The sequence below is a fragment of the Thamnophis sirtalis genome, unplaced genomic scaffold, assembly GCF_051295495.1.
Source record: "Thamnophis sirtalis isolate CommonGarterSnake01/CBP01778 unplaced genomic scaffold, rThaSir2_p1.2 scaffold_2, whole genome shotgun sequence".
NCBI lineage: Eukaryota > Metazoa > Chordata > Lepidosauria > Squamata > Natricidae > Thamnophis > Thamnophis sirtalis.
In genome coordinates, this window is record NW_028261382.1 from 23,144,594 (window position 1) to 23,159,476 (window position 14,883).

The 14,883-nt window shown below is 44.5% G+C and overlaps 1 protein-coding gene across 4 annotated transcripts in view; it reads right to left on the reverse strand.

The window, feature by feature from the left end:
* Positions 1-347: 347 nt before the first annotated feature.
* The window catches only part of BLM (BLM RecQ like helicase), a 28,085-nt gene continuing 13,549 nt past the window's right edge, over positions 348-14,883 (reverse strand). For 3 of the 4 annotated variants that reach the window (XM_087704415.1, XM_087704414.1, XM_087704416.1), the window contains exons 8-21: positions 12,200-12,318; positions 11,452-11,565; positions 11,160-11,258; positions 10,542-10,690; positions 10,301-10,407; positions 9,686-9,846; positions 8,385-8,580; positions 7,470-7,660; positions 6,996-7,137; positions 6,162-6,361; positions 5,745-5,937; positions 3,155-3,277; positions 1,045-1,243; positions 348-637 (exon numbers count right to left, since the gene is read on the reverse strand). In XM_087704415.1, the coding sequence (XP_087560541.1) occupies positions 481-637; positions 1,045-1,243; positions 3,155-3,277; positions 5,745-5,937; positions 6,162-6,361; positions 6,996-7,137; positions 7,470-7,660; positions 8,385-8,580; positions 9,686-9,846; positions 10,301-10,407; positions 10,542-10,690; positions 11,160-11,258; positions 11,452-11,565; positions 12,200-12,318 (2,150 nt within the window). In that variant the 3' untranslated portion in view covers positions 348-480. Of the gene's footprint in view, positions 638-1,044; positions 1,244-3,154; positions 3,278-3,348; positions 4,386-5,744; positions 5,938-6,161; positions 6,362-6,995; positions 7,138-7,469; positions 7,661-8,384; positions 8,581-9,685; positions 9,847-10,300; positions 10,408-10,541; positions 10,691-11,159; positions 11,259-11,451; positions 11,566-12,199; positions 12,319-14,883 lie in introns of those variants that run through there. The other variant, XM_087704417.1, reaches the window with a different exon arrangement.

Here is a 14,883-nt window from a genome sequence, read left to right on the forward strand (position 1 = left end):
AGACCCCTGCTGTTTCCTGAGAAGGTGGAAGAGGAGCAGGGGCTGCAGGGGGGGGGAAGGCAGAACCCTTCCCCAGGCTGTTGTCAGCCTCCAACAGGTCCCCCCACCCTGCTCCTTCCACTGGACCCTTTCCCTGACCATCCGCTGCCTCCAGCCCCTCCCCCCAAGACTGGTGACCAGCGGCAAGCTCCCTCGCTCACAGGGCTGCTGCTGATGGCTGCCAATACAACTTAACAGATGTTAATCTCCACCAATTAAATGTCTCCCGTCTCCCTGGCATTCATCTCATATTTAGCGAATTCGTATCCACAACTCAAAAGCTTTCTTATGCAGCAGCTCACAAGAAGTAACTTAATTGAAATGCTTTATTTATGTACAAGCAAGTAATGAAACATGAGTACTTAATATAAAAGTCAATGAAAAATGTATTACTTTTATGCTGAATAACATTTATAAAAATGAAAATAACTTCTAAGGGCGTCACAAAAGCACGTAAGAAGGTTTAAGGTATTGTCTGCTCTGCGGCTGTGGTGGCGCCATGATTCCTGGCCTCTTGCCAGCTCCTGGTTGTCCAGGAAAAACACAGGAAGTAGAACTTCTAGAATTGGCAGATGTGCTTTTGCAGGCTTTGTAGCTCCTAGGAAGAGAGAAGAACTATTATTAGACACTCTTTTATTTCAAGAAACCACATGGGCTTCTGCCACAGAGTTCAAAAGGCCATTTGCACATGGAGAAAGGAAACATAGTGACACCAGCAGAGACACTTCCTGAGTATGGAAAGTCAAAGTTTCATTCTCATAACCTTTGCTGAAGCTTAAGTGCTCAGGTGGTATTTATATTTGTGTGGCTGTTACAAGGGGGGGGGGGGGGAAAGAGGGACTGCCAGTCACAGGCCATGCTAAAAAATTCCAAAGTTACTGTCGATGTCGGAATTCAACCCGCTAGTGGATAGTGGATATCTCCAAGGATGAAATAGTTAAAAGGTGCTTCATTAGCACCATCTCACAGTTTTATTCAACCTGTATGAAGAATTGGAAAACATACCTCTTAGAATAAGCCTGCTGTCTCCCAGATCCTTTTTTTTTCTTCGATTCTCTAAAAAAATGAGACTTCTTCCTCTTCCTTCCCTTGCCATTTTTGGTTTGGAAATAGCTGGACGTTGTACATGTTGCTTCTCCTTCCTCACTTTCAATGTCACATCTGCTAACATCAGTCTCTGTAGCTGCGAGAGACTTGTTTTCCGCTGTGGGGAGAAACCCAACTTCCTTAACCCCATTCCTCTTTCTTACTTCAGACAGAGTTTTTGCCTTAGGAGTCCCCTTGGCCCCATGACTGCCACTGAAATACTTGTTGAGCAATGTTCCCTCCAATTTTTTTTCAGTGTGAGCAGCAAAGTATAGTGTTTGAGCGGCATATTTTCATGCCTGAGCACCTGAATTTTTTTCACAGATGTCACCTAAGACAACAACGAAATCAGTATTATTTGAAACTCAAAGTTATGTTTATTCAAGGGTACCCGCTTAATTAAAAGTGTTATATAATATCAGTATCACTTAACAACGCTCCTGCTTAGCAACCATAATGTTGGCTCAGAAAGTCTGGCATTTAAAGCACGCAAGACTTAAAGCTGTTGTTACAAAATCCTTGCACCCCTAACCCTTTAGAAAAAAAAATCCCAGGGGTCTTCAAACCTGACAGCTTTAAGACTTGTGGACTTCAACTCCCAGAATTCCTCCTCCAGTCATGTTGTGGCGACGTCATCTGCGTGGATCAGCTCCATCTTCGGTTTTTTTCAAGGGGGCAGGGCTGCCGCTGAAGATGCCAACAAGTCCCCGCTGCCACTAGAATAGCTGCTGCCACTGCCTCCTCCTCCTCCAACAGCACCACATTTGCTGCCCAGCGCTGCAACTGAGGTGAAGTCGGCAAAGCTCCCGCTGGCGCCCCCGCCCACGGCAGCGGTGCCTCCCCCTCCGCTCAGAGCACCTCAGCTGGGCTCTGCGTTACCCCTGCCGCCGCTTCCACCTCCGCCGTGCTTTTGAGAAGCCATGAGGCCTTTTTTTCCTGCTCCCGCCCCCCTCTGCCGCCTTCCTACTAGCTCCCGCGGCCTCATGGCTCCTCAAAAGCATGGCAGAGGAGGAAGGGGGAGGGATAACGCGGGGGCCAGCTCAGGTGCTCTGCGTGGAGGGAGAGGCACCACTGCCATGGGCGGGGGTGCTGGCAATAGCAATATAGCAATAGCAGTAGACTTATATACCGCTTCATAGGCCTTTCAGGCCTCTCTAAGCGGTTTACAGAGAGTCAGCATATTGCCCCCAACAATCTGGGTCCTCATTTTACCCACCTCGGAAGGATGGAAGGCTGAGTCAACCCTGAGCCGGTGAGATTTGAACCGCTGACCTGCTGATCTAGCAGTAGCCTGCAGTGCTGCATTTAACCACTGCGCCACCTTGGCAGGAGCTTTGGCGGCTTCATCTCAGCCACAGCGTTGGGCGGCAAATCCGGCAGTGCTGTTGGAGGAGGAGGCGGCAGCAGATATCTGGTGGCGGTGGGGGCTTTGGGGGTTCACTTCAGCCGCAGAGCCGGGCGCAAGTGGCTAGGATTGGCCACCCACAAAGGACCTCCCCGGGCTTGCTTTGCTGAACACGGGGTGACTGATGCTAGTTTGAGTGGCCGCGGCCGGCGCAAACTACCGTCAGTCGCTCCGTGCTCATCAAAACAAGTCTGGGGAGGTCCTTTGCGGGCGGCCAGTTCTAGCCGCCTGCAAAGGACTTCTCTGCACTTGCTTTGCTGAACACGGGGCGACTGACAGTAATGAGTGGCACAGCCGGCGCCTAGGAGATCCTAGGAGACCGGCTGTGCTGTGTAAGCTCCTGCTGCTGTCCCCGCGCCCGTGCTAACCCTAGATTTTCTGAGGCCCCTCAGCTTCCGGAGCCTATGACAGAAATCACTGCGCGCAGTTAGAAACGGCTGCGGGGTGTTTTCTTGCCACATGCGCGGCCGCGCACCTTAGAGGGAACAGTGTTGTTGAGACCAAAACAACTGAGCTGTGTCAGTGAAAAGGAAAAGAGTGAACAGGACCGAAGTTAACATTTTAGCAAGGTTCTGTTGCAGTGTGGCCAGCCTGTGCATTAAGTGAATGAAGTGATTTAAATACCTGTTAGTATCTTTGTACAATACTTCTGCATCACGCCTATTATTTCTGCTCCGTACTTCTCTAATTTGTCTTCTGTGACACCATCAATCTGAAGCAAAACTGCTGGATCTGAAGACAAAGTCTCTGGAAAAAAAAATCTCAATACAACTTTCTTGGCATCAACAACACCAAACTGTCTTCTCATTCTTGTCTTCCAAGAAATTATTTTTAACTTCCCAGTTTAGGCTACAGCATGGAGATCTCAATTTCAAGTCTAACCAACCAACCAACCAACCAATCCTGCTTAGCTTTTCTGAGATCAGCCAAGACCTGCTAGATGTTGGCCACCTGCTGTAAATGGCTCCCTGTTGACATCATGGAACATCCTTGTTACTCTGCTACAATGCAGAAAAACCTTGCCATCTCTGCCTTCAGGCATGTGATTTGACTTTCCAACACCCTGTCAGGACTCGGTGACATTGACTGATTTTTCATTAAGAGCATTATGAGGAGTTAACAAAGAAATTGGGTATCCAAACTGTCGAAAAAGTCAAATATCTAGGTATACATTTATCTGTGAGGTGTGTGTCCATCAAAGAAGACAACTATACTAATTTGATCAATAAAACTAAGAAAGACTTAGAAAGGTGGAAAAACCTACAATTGTCCCTAGTGGGTAAGATCGCAGTCATAAAAATGAATGTACTACCAACAACTTTTTCCTATTTCAGAATATTCCCATTAAATTAGAAAAATGTTTTTTTAAGGATTTGAATCAATTGGTTTCGAAATTTATTTGGCAGGGAAGAAAGCCAAGAATAAAACGCAAAGCTGTGCAAGACACTAAGGAAAAAGGAGGATTTGGCGTACCAGATTGGGAACTTTATTATACTGTGGCCACTCTATCATGGTTAAAAGAATGGATTATGTTGAGAAATAAAAGATTTCTCAAATTGGAAGGTCATGACCTCCAAGCAGGATGGCATGTCTTCCTTTGGTATGAAAAAGGATCTGCACACAAATATTTCAATAGACACTACATCAGACAGTCCCTGTTATTAATATGGAATAAAATTAAACACAACCACTGTACCAAAACACCCATTTGGCTATCTACGATGGAAGCATACATACACCCAAATTTAATTAATATGGAAAATATAGTTACATATAAAGAGTTATTGAACAGACAGAGGGATATTAAAACTAGATTAGACTTGGCATCACAAGGGGTACAAGTAGAATGGCAGTCCTACTTACAGATACAATCAAGGTTTGCACAGGATAGGAGGAAGGAAAGTATTGCCAAAGATTACACAATATTAGATAAACTTTTGATACAGACAGAAAACAGGCTGATCAAAGTGTTGTATAGATTTTTGTTGGAACATAAGCTAGAGGAGGAACATGTCAAAGAAACTATGGTCGCCTGGGCAAAAAATTTCAGTTATAATGTGGAATTGGCTAAGTGGCAAAAACTTTGGATACTTAATCAGAAACTAACAATGGCTTCGGCGTATAAAGAAAATCTTTATAAGATGTTCTACGGATGGCATCTCCCCCCCAGCACAGCTCTCCAAAATGTTTAAAAATCTGGCCCCAAATTGTTGGAAGTGTAAAAAAAACCCCAGGCACTTTTTATCATATGTGGTGGACATACAATGAGGCAAAAAAAAAAAATTGGAAAATGATTCAATCATGGTAAGAACAAATGGTGGACCAAATCTTGTTTAAACCATAAATGTTTCTCTAAGATATAATACCGGAGGAGTTTAAGAAAGATACACTTTATCTAATTAGACATGTAGTAATTGTGGCGCGCATAACTTATGCACAATATTGGAAAAAAGAAACTACACCAACAGAAGTAGATATAATCAGAAAAGTGTTGGCCTGTGCGGAAGCGGATAGGCTCACTCTTGAACTTAAAAATAAAGGGGAATCAGACTATTTTGAAGTCTGGAACAGATTTTATGATTGGTATAAGACAAGGTGACAAGACTGGAACAGACTGTATATATTGTGATTGGACAGAAGGATAGACAATGTATTAAGTTGGCTAATAGTTAATGGTTGAGACTAGTAAATAATGTGAATGTATGGTCACTTCGACTTCGCGGTACTGCATTGTTTTAAATGTAAACATAATAAAAAATATATTAAAAAAAAAGAGCATTATGAGCCTGATATTGCCTGAAGGTCATCAGACAGAGATGAAGAAATATGCATGAAATGGAGCCATAGCTATAGAAACAAGGCACTTTTGAAAGCTAGAAAATCTGAAGACAGACAAATTTTACAACTCTTACAGCATCCTACCAAAACAGATTTCTTAAATGCTGTCAGGTATCTTTTCTTGCATAATTCAAACTTATGCAGAGAATGCAAGTGAGAAAACAGGCGGATGAAATGGCAAATAAGGAAATAAAATGGCAACGATTGCTATTTGAGCATTTACTATAAATAACCTAAGCGTTGTATTGAAGTTTTGGAAATTGTACATTTGACATGTCAGTGACATGATAGTTATTATAACAGGCTTGTTATTTTTATGGCAACAAATAGGATTTATCCTCAACAATATCATACACATTTTCCATGAATATATTACCTGCTATTCTTTTTAATGTGGCAGTGTTAAAAATATTAAAATAGTGGATATTAAACACTTTCCCAAGGTTTTTACAGACATCTGTGAGTTCAGAGAGACACTTCTTAACCATCTCTTCCCGTAGGGACATCTTGGTCTCCAAAGCCCTCTGCTTCCGGATATTGCTGGCACTTTCTGTTTCACAGAACTCCACCTGAAGGGCATGAAGAGGCATGTTGGTGTATGACAAAAAGAAGAACACTTCTGAGACATTGTTTACAAGAGAAGAAAGACGAGGGAACAGTCCAGCACAACTGATGGCTGACAGCTGAAAGGGGGCTTTCCTTTTCATCAGCCTCCATCGCTATTCTGTTTTTCTGAACCAATCCGCAGCAGCTCCAGTCTGGGAGCTGGGCTGCTGGGTCTGCAGTCACATACCTGCAAGCAGCCATTCAGCACAGCACCAGCTTTTTCCCCCAGCTGGATGTACGCTATCGCTTGATCGTTGGCTGTGATGTACAAGTCTTCATCCAGAATCTTGTCCAGCACCAGCTTCCTAAAAAGTCGCTCGGAGTTATGGCGGGAGTAGGCTGCTCCCTTGCCAAAGAGACCACACTGAATCTTTGCAGCTTTTGAACCTAGGAAAAGGAGGAGAGTATAGCTTATTTTCATGGCCAACTTATCATTTTGAAAGTTATCGGCTCCTCTTTAGAAAGAAGAGATCCCAGGATTGGAAACCTCTGGCCCTGAACAAGAAAGAGTAGGATCCACATCCGGATATAACCTGCTGGGAAGGTATGAGCCAGAGCGCGCTGATTGGGCAGCCTGGAATATGCACCTCTCTCTGAGTTTCTCATAAAAGGGGGAAGAGCCCAGATCCCTCCTCTCAGTCCTCCCTGCTTCCTACACAGGTAGCCAGGGCAGCCAAAAGGACTGTCCAGTCCCTCCTCAGGCAATTCACTTGGCTTCTTTGTGGCTGAAAAAGAGAGAAGACATTCCTGCTCTGTCCCACAGGCAAATTTGGCAGCAGGGATGGCCGTTGCTGGGGCACAAATTCCGCCCTGCCACCTCGGTCATGTGACCGAGGTGGTCACACCTGAGCCCCAACAGAAAACAAGGAGGGTGATAAAGGGAGCCTGGGTTCCTTCCTTGGCAAAAGGGGATGGGCTGGGGAGAAAAAAAATGTTTTTATCACCCATCCGGCACCCAATGTTGAAAAAAATATACAGGATTTATACATGTATATACAATTACGTATAATGTAGAACTTACCCAAGAAAATGTCAATCATCATATTGAGGGTATATCTTCCTGCATTTCTCTTGATATTTCTAGTTCCTTTTTCACCACAATATTCCTTTACAAACCTCACAATGTTTTTTACTTCTTCGGTCACATTCTTCAACTTGTATACCTAATAAATGTAGTTTTATTAATTTTGTACCTCATATGAGCCAGTACACAGCAACACTTAATATCATTTAAATGTGATGTAACTGTAATTAATAACTTATAATAGGAATATCACATAATAGCTTTTTGGGGATGAAGAACAGCAATTATCTGAGAAAAAAACTGTAATGCTATCATTTGGAAAACAAACTTCTTCAGCTGGCTGCTTCCAGACCTTCCCAGGAAGATTTATGTTTGGCATTTACATTTCATATTTCTAAACTGCTCACTCTCTTCAGAGAGGGGCCGATCCAAATGTTTAGAGGCAAACTTTGAGGCACAGCTGCTGCTTACCTGCTGTTTGGTGCAGTTGTCGCAACTTACTTCTGGATGCTCCTTACAAAATCTAGGATTAAAGTCCGTTTCTCCAAAGTAGGCCAGCAACTGTATCCTCCGGCATTCCATGATGTTCTCGCAGTAATGGACCATGCTGTAGAGGTTGTTGAAGTGTGTCTGCCTGGTGTGGCTGTTGCCTTCCCTTTCCACTGAAAGGCAAGCAGGGGGGCCCTGGTGAGGAAAGGGCCCAGAGGAGCAAGACCTGGGACAGGCGGCTAGACTTTCACAAAGCTACTGAGTTGCAAACCTGGTGAGGATGGAATCACCCCACAGACCTCGGAACCCCCTTTGGGCCCATTTTCCTGGAGCAAGGAGATCCCTCAGCCACCAGGCGGCCTTGATGGATCAGGTTAGGTTGTGACAAGCACCGTCCCAAAGCTTGCTAGGAAAAGCAGCTGCCAATGCATTTTCCATTTTGGAAAAATTAATCCTAGCTGTTAAAGCCCAAACTGTTCCCAATCCCCCCATTCTCACCCTGTAGACACAGATCCCTTGACCAACAGGAAACAAAAGAAATCAGCCGGGCAGCCTTAAGATCAGCTAGACTGATTCCGGCTGACTTTCTAGGGAACAAGTGAAAGCCAAATTATGAAACGCTGGAATGTGGTGGCCTCTCACGTAATGCTCCAAGCAAGATAAAGTCAGTCTTATTTTGGCTCTGAATATTGTTGGAGTGGCAAGCAGGGAGTGTTGCTCCGGGAAGGGCTGCTTGCACAGAGACGCACGGGAAAGAAGATCCTCGGCTGGACTTTCCCTTGATTTGCCTTAGGTTTAGGGTTTTCTGTTCACCGTTAGCCGACTGGACCCTTTGGCAGAGAGCAGCACCATAAGTGGGCAAGGGAATAACGGCCCCGGCCTTGAAATGACACTTACTCAGGATGAGCCTCCTCAGCCGGGTCACGTCGCTGTAGCTGTAGAAAAGAAGGCAGTGGGAGACTTCACCATCCCGCCCGCTTCGGCCGGATTCCTGATAGTAGCCCTCAATAGATTTAGGGAGGGAGGCATGGATCACAAAGCGCACGTCGGGCTTGTCGATCCCCATTCCAAACGCAATGGTGGCACAGATCACCTGGAAGGCAACAGAACAAGCCACTTCATCGGGGGAAGCAAGAGCACCCTGGACGTTGGGGGTCCGACCACCAGGAAGCTGCCTCCGATGGGCTCGGATGTGCCTGTTATCACTCTGGATTAACACTGACTCCTTCCCTCTTTCTCTTTGCCCAAAGTCAGGCTGGGCAGAGCGCTTGCCATCCTCGGCCTATTCCCTGCCCCTGGCTGCCTCTTCTACCAGACTGCTCCCTATTTTGCTTGTGCCAGTATGGCCGGGGATCGAGGTGAGTCCAGGGCTTTGCTAGGGAAGAAACAAAGCGAGAGTCCAGCCAGCTGACTGGCAGAGCCGGTCACTGGTTCATCCCCTCTGGCCTATCCCTCATTGCTAGCCCACAGAGATGCTGCCAGGACTGCAGGCAATCCCTCTCTCTCTTCTGCTCTTCTTCAAACCCTTTCCAAGGAGGGGAAAGACAAGTACACAGACGGCTTTATCGAGGGTGAGGGATCCAATCAGAGGAGGCAGCCCTATTGCTCCATTGGACAGTGCCACAAAATGATGGCATACTATTTGAGCCAATGTCTTTTGAACTGGAACATTTTGTCCCATTTGATACTAGAATAACAGAGGTGGAAGACACCTTGGAGGTCTTGTGACCCCGGGACACGGCAACCGTCTCAAGTATGGTCTGAGTCAGCTGCCAAGGCTCAGAAGTTTGATCACAGGACTAGGAGAAAGCTGCAACGGTGCTAAGTGTGAAAACGGCGATAAACCACTTTTTTCAGTGCCACTGAAACTTTGAACAGTCACTAAAGGAACGATTGTAAGTGGAGGACTACCTGTAATATGGAGACCAAAACTGGATTCAGTATTCTAAGTGTTCTTAAGGCTTCTTGTCTTCCAAATCATCCTGTTCAAGCCACAGTATTGGTCAAAGAACGGAAAGCCCTATTCTGCTGTTGCCTCTGCAGAATCCATGCCGCTCTGAGCTCTTGAAATCTGGCGTTCCCTGCACTTCCCTTTGCAAAGGGCGGGTCTGTTGCCCCCCTCCCCCTCCTTTGGCTTTAACTGCTGACATGGCTCCCGTTTGACTGGATCTCCCTTCCTCGCAGGGTCTTCTTTCTACCTGGCATCCATCCTGGTTGATCCATTTCTGCTGCACAAGGTCTCTGGTGCCATCTGGGAGGCCAGCGTGGTACGCCAGGGCTGAGAGGCCGCCCCCTTGCAAAGCATTGGCCACGGAGTCACATTCATACCGTGAGAGACAATAAATAATTCCCGAGTCACCTGCAACACACAGGAAAAGGTTCGGGGGTCTCAGATTTCTTCCAGTGTTTCTCAACCTCAACAACTCTAAGTTGGCTGGGGAATTCTGGGAGTTGAGCGCCACCCATCCTAAAGTTGCTGAGCTTGAGAATCGCTGGTCTGTTCAAGAGGGCGACACAGTTTGGAATTCCATCTGTAGGCTTTGCTTAATTGCAGCTTGTAACAATTCACCATTGGACAGAAACAAATCCAACCGTCAAACTTGATGTTGCTCCTTTATCTCCATGGCTTCCCTGCCCTTTAAAGATCGTAACAGATGATGAGATCCTTTCCCATCTCTTAGCCCAAAGAACATAACACCAAGGAACACCAAGATATCAAATACCAGAATTTCTCTATAATCCAATAAACTTTGGGTTTAAAGTAATCCCACACAGGTAGACATTGGCCAAGGAAGAACGGGTGATTAACTTACCAGGGTGGTATTTTCTGATCCATTGTAAGCAATCTAAAGCAACAGTTTTGGGTTTCTTGGGTAACACGTCGTATTTCAAGTTGTGCCTGTTAAAGCTCATAGTAAACCTAGAAGGACATTAGCGATTTAGTTGGATAAAAGCATTATTGAATGACTATAGAGCTCATCTATACAGCAATCCCAGTAAAGCTGTTTCGTCTCCAAGAAGGAAATCTCTCCTCTGCCTCCCAGCCCAACTTACACCTGGGGCCGGTGCATCTCCAGTTGATTCAGGATGTCCTTCTGCACTCTGGGGTTGGCGGTGGCAGTAAGAGCCATCATGGGAACCAAGGAGAACTTCTTTCGGAGCATGTTAAGCCGCTTATAATCTTGGCGAAAATCATGACCCCACTAATAAAAAGATTTCTAACAGTTACATTTATATAGTCCTATGAGAAAAGCACAGCCTCTTTGTGTTCTATAGTTTGATGCATCAAGACATAGTAAAAACCACCTGATCCTTACCAGTTTTTAAAAGGTGGTAAACACGGCTCAGATGAACCAGGTACAGGCCCTGATATGTAAAACCACAGTATTCCAGCAGGGTGCCACTTTCCTGATCACACGACTGCATTCTGCCTCTACTATTTTTACAAATAACTCAAGGCCACAAACATACCCATTCCTCCTCCTATTAACCCCACAACAACCACCCTGTGAGGTGGGCTGGGCTGAAAGAAGGGGACTAGCTCAAAGTCACCCAGCTGGCTTTCATGCCAAAGGTGGAAGTTGCACTTTCCGGCCTGGTGCCTTGACCGCTAGTGAGAGAGAGAGACACCCGTCGTGGCCGTCTGTGCCTGATTCAATGAAAACAGATCACCTGACTGACGCAATGGGCCTCGTCGATCACGAAGCGAGCCAAGAGCTGCCGCTGGTACAGATTCTCCAGCGCTGACATCAGCTGACCACTCAAGCAAACCTGGGGAAAGCGAGAGCAGCCCAGATGCCACAACCCCATGGCTCTTCTCGTCTCCTCCTCCCCAGCCCCCATCAGGCAGGCAACGATATCCAAAGGCTCCTCACATGCAGAGGGACCCAGGCAGAGCCCAGCTCCATCCAGGCCCTTGGACTCAGCTGGACCACCGCTCAGCAGCTCAGGCTCCCATACAAACCTTCTCTGGAGTAACATAGAGGAGTTTTATGATGGGATCTTTCTTTGAGAGCTGCATGTAAATTCGGGATGCTTCGGCATCAGTCTTATCGCCTGTGAGGTACGTTGCTGGAATCTAGACAGAGAAGACAGCGGCTCTAATTTGTGGCTAATCTTGGTTGCTGCTGACCGCAAACTGGTCAATAATAAGGCCGATGCTTGTGCTCGAAGTGGGGAAGGCCAGACCGGTGCTCTGCTGTTGGCCACTGCTTGTCCCTTCAGCCACAGAACCAAATTGTAAGAAGCATCACACAATTCTAGATGGACCTTTTAACTGCTGTGAATAATTTTGGAAGCCACTTTTGTCTATTGTGTTTCTTACTTTTCTATTTTTCTTCCATTTTCTTTTCTTGCACTTTTTGCCTTTTCTTTGTTTTAGTTTCCATCTTTTCATTTAAAAGTTTCAATAACAATTATATGTAAAAAAAACCACCCAATTCTAGCTGGACCAGTAACTCTGGGGAAGCCAAGGCTACGTTGTTCCCTCGATGAAAGCAGTTGTACACCAGATTATCTTCCTAGATTTTTAACAGGTCTAACTGGCTAAATTTTGTACGAACACAGATTCTACAAGAATTTAAGAGTTTTCTATTTGCACAGTCACACTGTAAAGAGCAGAAATCAACATGCCCGTGATAGATACAATGATCTTAACACACTTTTGCATTTCATGAGATTTACAATCGAGCAGGAAGCCATCTTGAACTCACGTCTATTGAGGTCAGCTTTTGGACTTGATCCACTATCAGGGACCTCAACGGAGAAATGACGATGGTGACTCCCACCGAAACACAGGCTGGTAGCTGATAGCACAAACTCTTGCCACCTCCTGAATGGAGCAAAAGCACAAGATGAAAACTCTACTCATGCTCTACTCTGCTACTAGTTCTATACACATAACCACGCGAAGAGGCCCAGTGCTTCCACTCACACTTTCTCCAACACCCCTGCTACCATGAAGTTTAAAATCTGGCCCGAGAACTGAGATGCAAAGAACTACTAAGTTCAACCTCCTGGTTGGTACAGGAGTGAAGCATCCCCAGAAGGTCCTTAATATTTGTTCAAGCAAAATACAAGGATTTATGAAATTTATTTTAGGAGATCATTCTTTGGGTTTTTATTAAAGCAGAGTCAAAGATTAGATTGCATATGAGTTCAGATTATTACGCATATTGACTGAAATCCTGAAAATGACTTCTAATCACAATGAACAGCAAATCATACATTAAAATCAAAACAGAAACTAGCTTTATAATGGACAGAAGAGTGCTCAGTCTAGGTTGTAAAAGTGTAATTCAACCAAGTAAGAAATCTAATAGTTTCTTTTATTCCGAGTAAAGTTTAAAATTGATTTAGAGTATTATTACTTGTTATAAAGTTACAAAATTTTACTTAACTTTCCCTCCCCCCCCCTTCCCCGGGTGACATGTTGGGCGACCTCATTCACTTTAGCAGGTTCTGGCAGGACTGTAAGATACAAGGAGGAGGGACAAAGCAAGACTCCACCAATGAACAACTATTCTGTCTGTATGGATGCTAATGACAACATCCAGACAAACAGTTAAGGGAAATGGATATAAAATGATATGGAGGTAGTACCTAACACCACGTAAATTAAATCAAATAGATGATGAATAAACAAATATTGGTTGGAAGTGCAAGAAAGAGGTTGGAACATATAAACATTATGTAGTGGGATTGTGCTAGTGCACAAAAAATATGGGACATGGTGTTTAGAGAAATTAGAGCACTGTTGAATGTAAAACTAGAGATGTCACCGAGGATTGCATTATTGTTGCTGGTGGAAAAACGGGATATAAATGAAACAAAAAAGGAATTGATTATAAATTTGATAATGGCAGCTAGATTAGTGATAGCTAAATATTGGGGACGAAATTGGGATAATCAAAGAAATGAGTGGTATAATGAAATTTGGAGTATGGCAACAAATGGAAATTAACAATGGAAATTAAATTTTAAAAAGGGATGATTAAAGCAAATTATAATGAAATATGGGGGGGATTTTATAAAAAACAATGTTGGCAGAAGGCAAAGGGAATAAACCTACTCAAGAATATATGTTGTTTTGAAGGGGATAAAAGCACAATTGGAATATATTGTAAAACCTTTAGTTGTTATAGAAGAAATGTGAAGAAAAAATGGTCTCGAGGTGTGTGTGTGTGTCTGTGTGCGTGCACTGTAATATTTGTATTTTTTCCTTTTTTTGTATTTAGATGTATGTGTACTATGTTTGTATTATTTGTATTTAAAATAAAACAAGAATTAAAAATAGGAACATCTCAGAAAAAGCCAATGTATTATTACAACCACATGGCATCATCGTCTAAAGCTTTTCAAAATCTCTAAACGAAGAAGAAACCACCTACCACATAGAAGGGCTGCAGTAGCCACGAGAGGCGGCCCTGGACTTTCAGGTTCCATGACTGTTGAAGGACACTGAAAAAAGTCACTTGTGATCTTTTTTCCACACTTGTGACCATTGCAGCATCCACACAGTCGTGGGATCAAAATTTGGACGCTTGGCAACTGGCATGTGCTGATGACGGTTGCAGGGTCCCAGGGCCACGCCATCCCCTTTGGCAACCGTCTGACAAGCAAAGTCAATGGGGAAGTCAGATTCGATTAGCAATCACACTACTCACTTAAAAACTGCAGTTATTCACTTAACAACGGTGTTGAGAAAGGTCCCCAAATGGGGCAAAATTCACTTAATGCCTTGCTTAGCAATGGAATTTTGGGGCTCAATTGTGGTTGTCAGTCAAGGACTTCCTGTAGGTAGAACACAGGCAGACTAGTCACAAACTCTTAATCACACAACATGTGGGCAAATTCAACCAGAGCTCAACTTGGAACATCCTAGACCAAGTTAAATCCAAAAATGCTGGGGAATTCCCGGAAGCGCTCAGATAAATCAGCCGTTAACAGACATAGAGAGAGAAATTCAAAGCATTAGAAGAAGACAATAAAAAGTAAACAAAGAGACCATCACCAGCAATCAACGCCCAGATAAGCAAATACACGGATATAATTTTGGCAGGTGATGTGAGAGGATAATAGGCGAGATCTTTTAGCTATCCTTGGCAGGAGCGAGGAAAGTAGAAAAGGAAGGCAATGGATCCCGGAATGGGCAGGATCCAGAAAAGTGTAGGACTCTGCCGGAAAAGCGTCCAGTTATTATTGAAGCAGTTGGAAAGATATGCATTTGTTGCCATGAGTCAAGCCTACTCAGTGATACCTACAGGTAGTCCTTGACTTAAGACTTTTGACATTTCAGTCAAAAGCCACTGCAGTCATAAACTGATGCCCTGCGGTCGGTAAGCATGTTTGAAATAGCTTACTTTGCAGGGTTTCAGAGCTGAAAGTTGGAGCACCA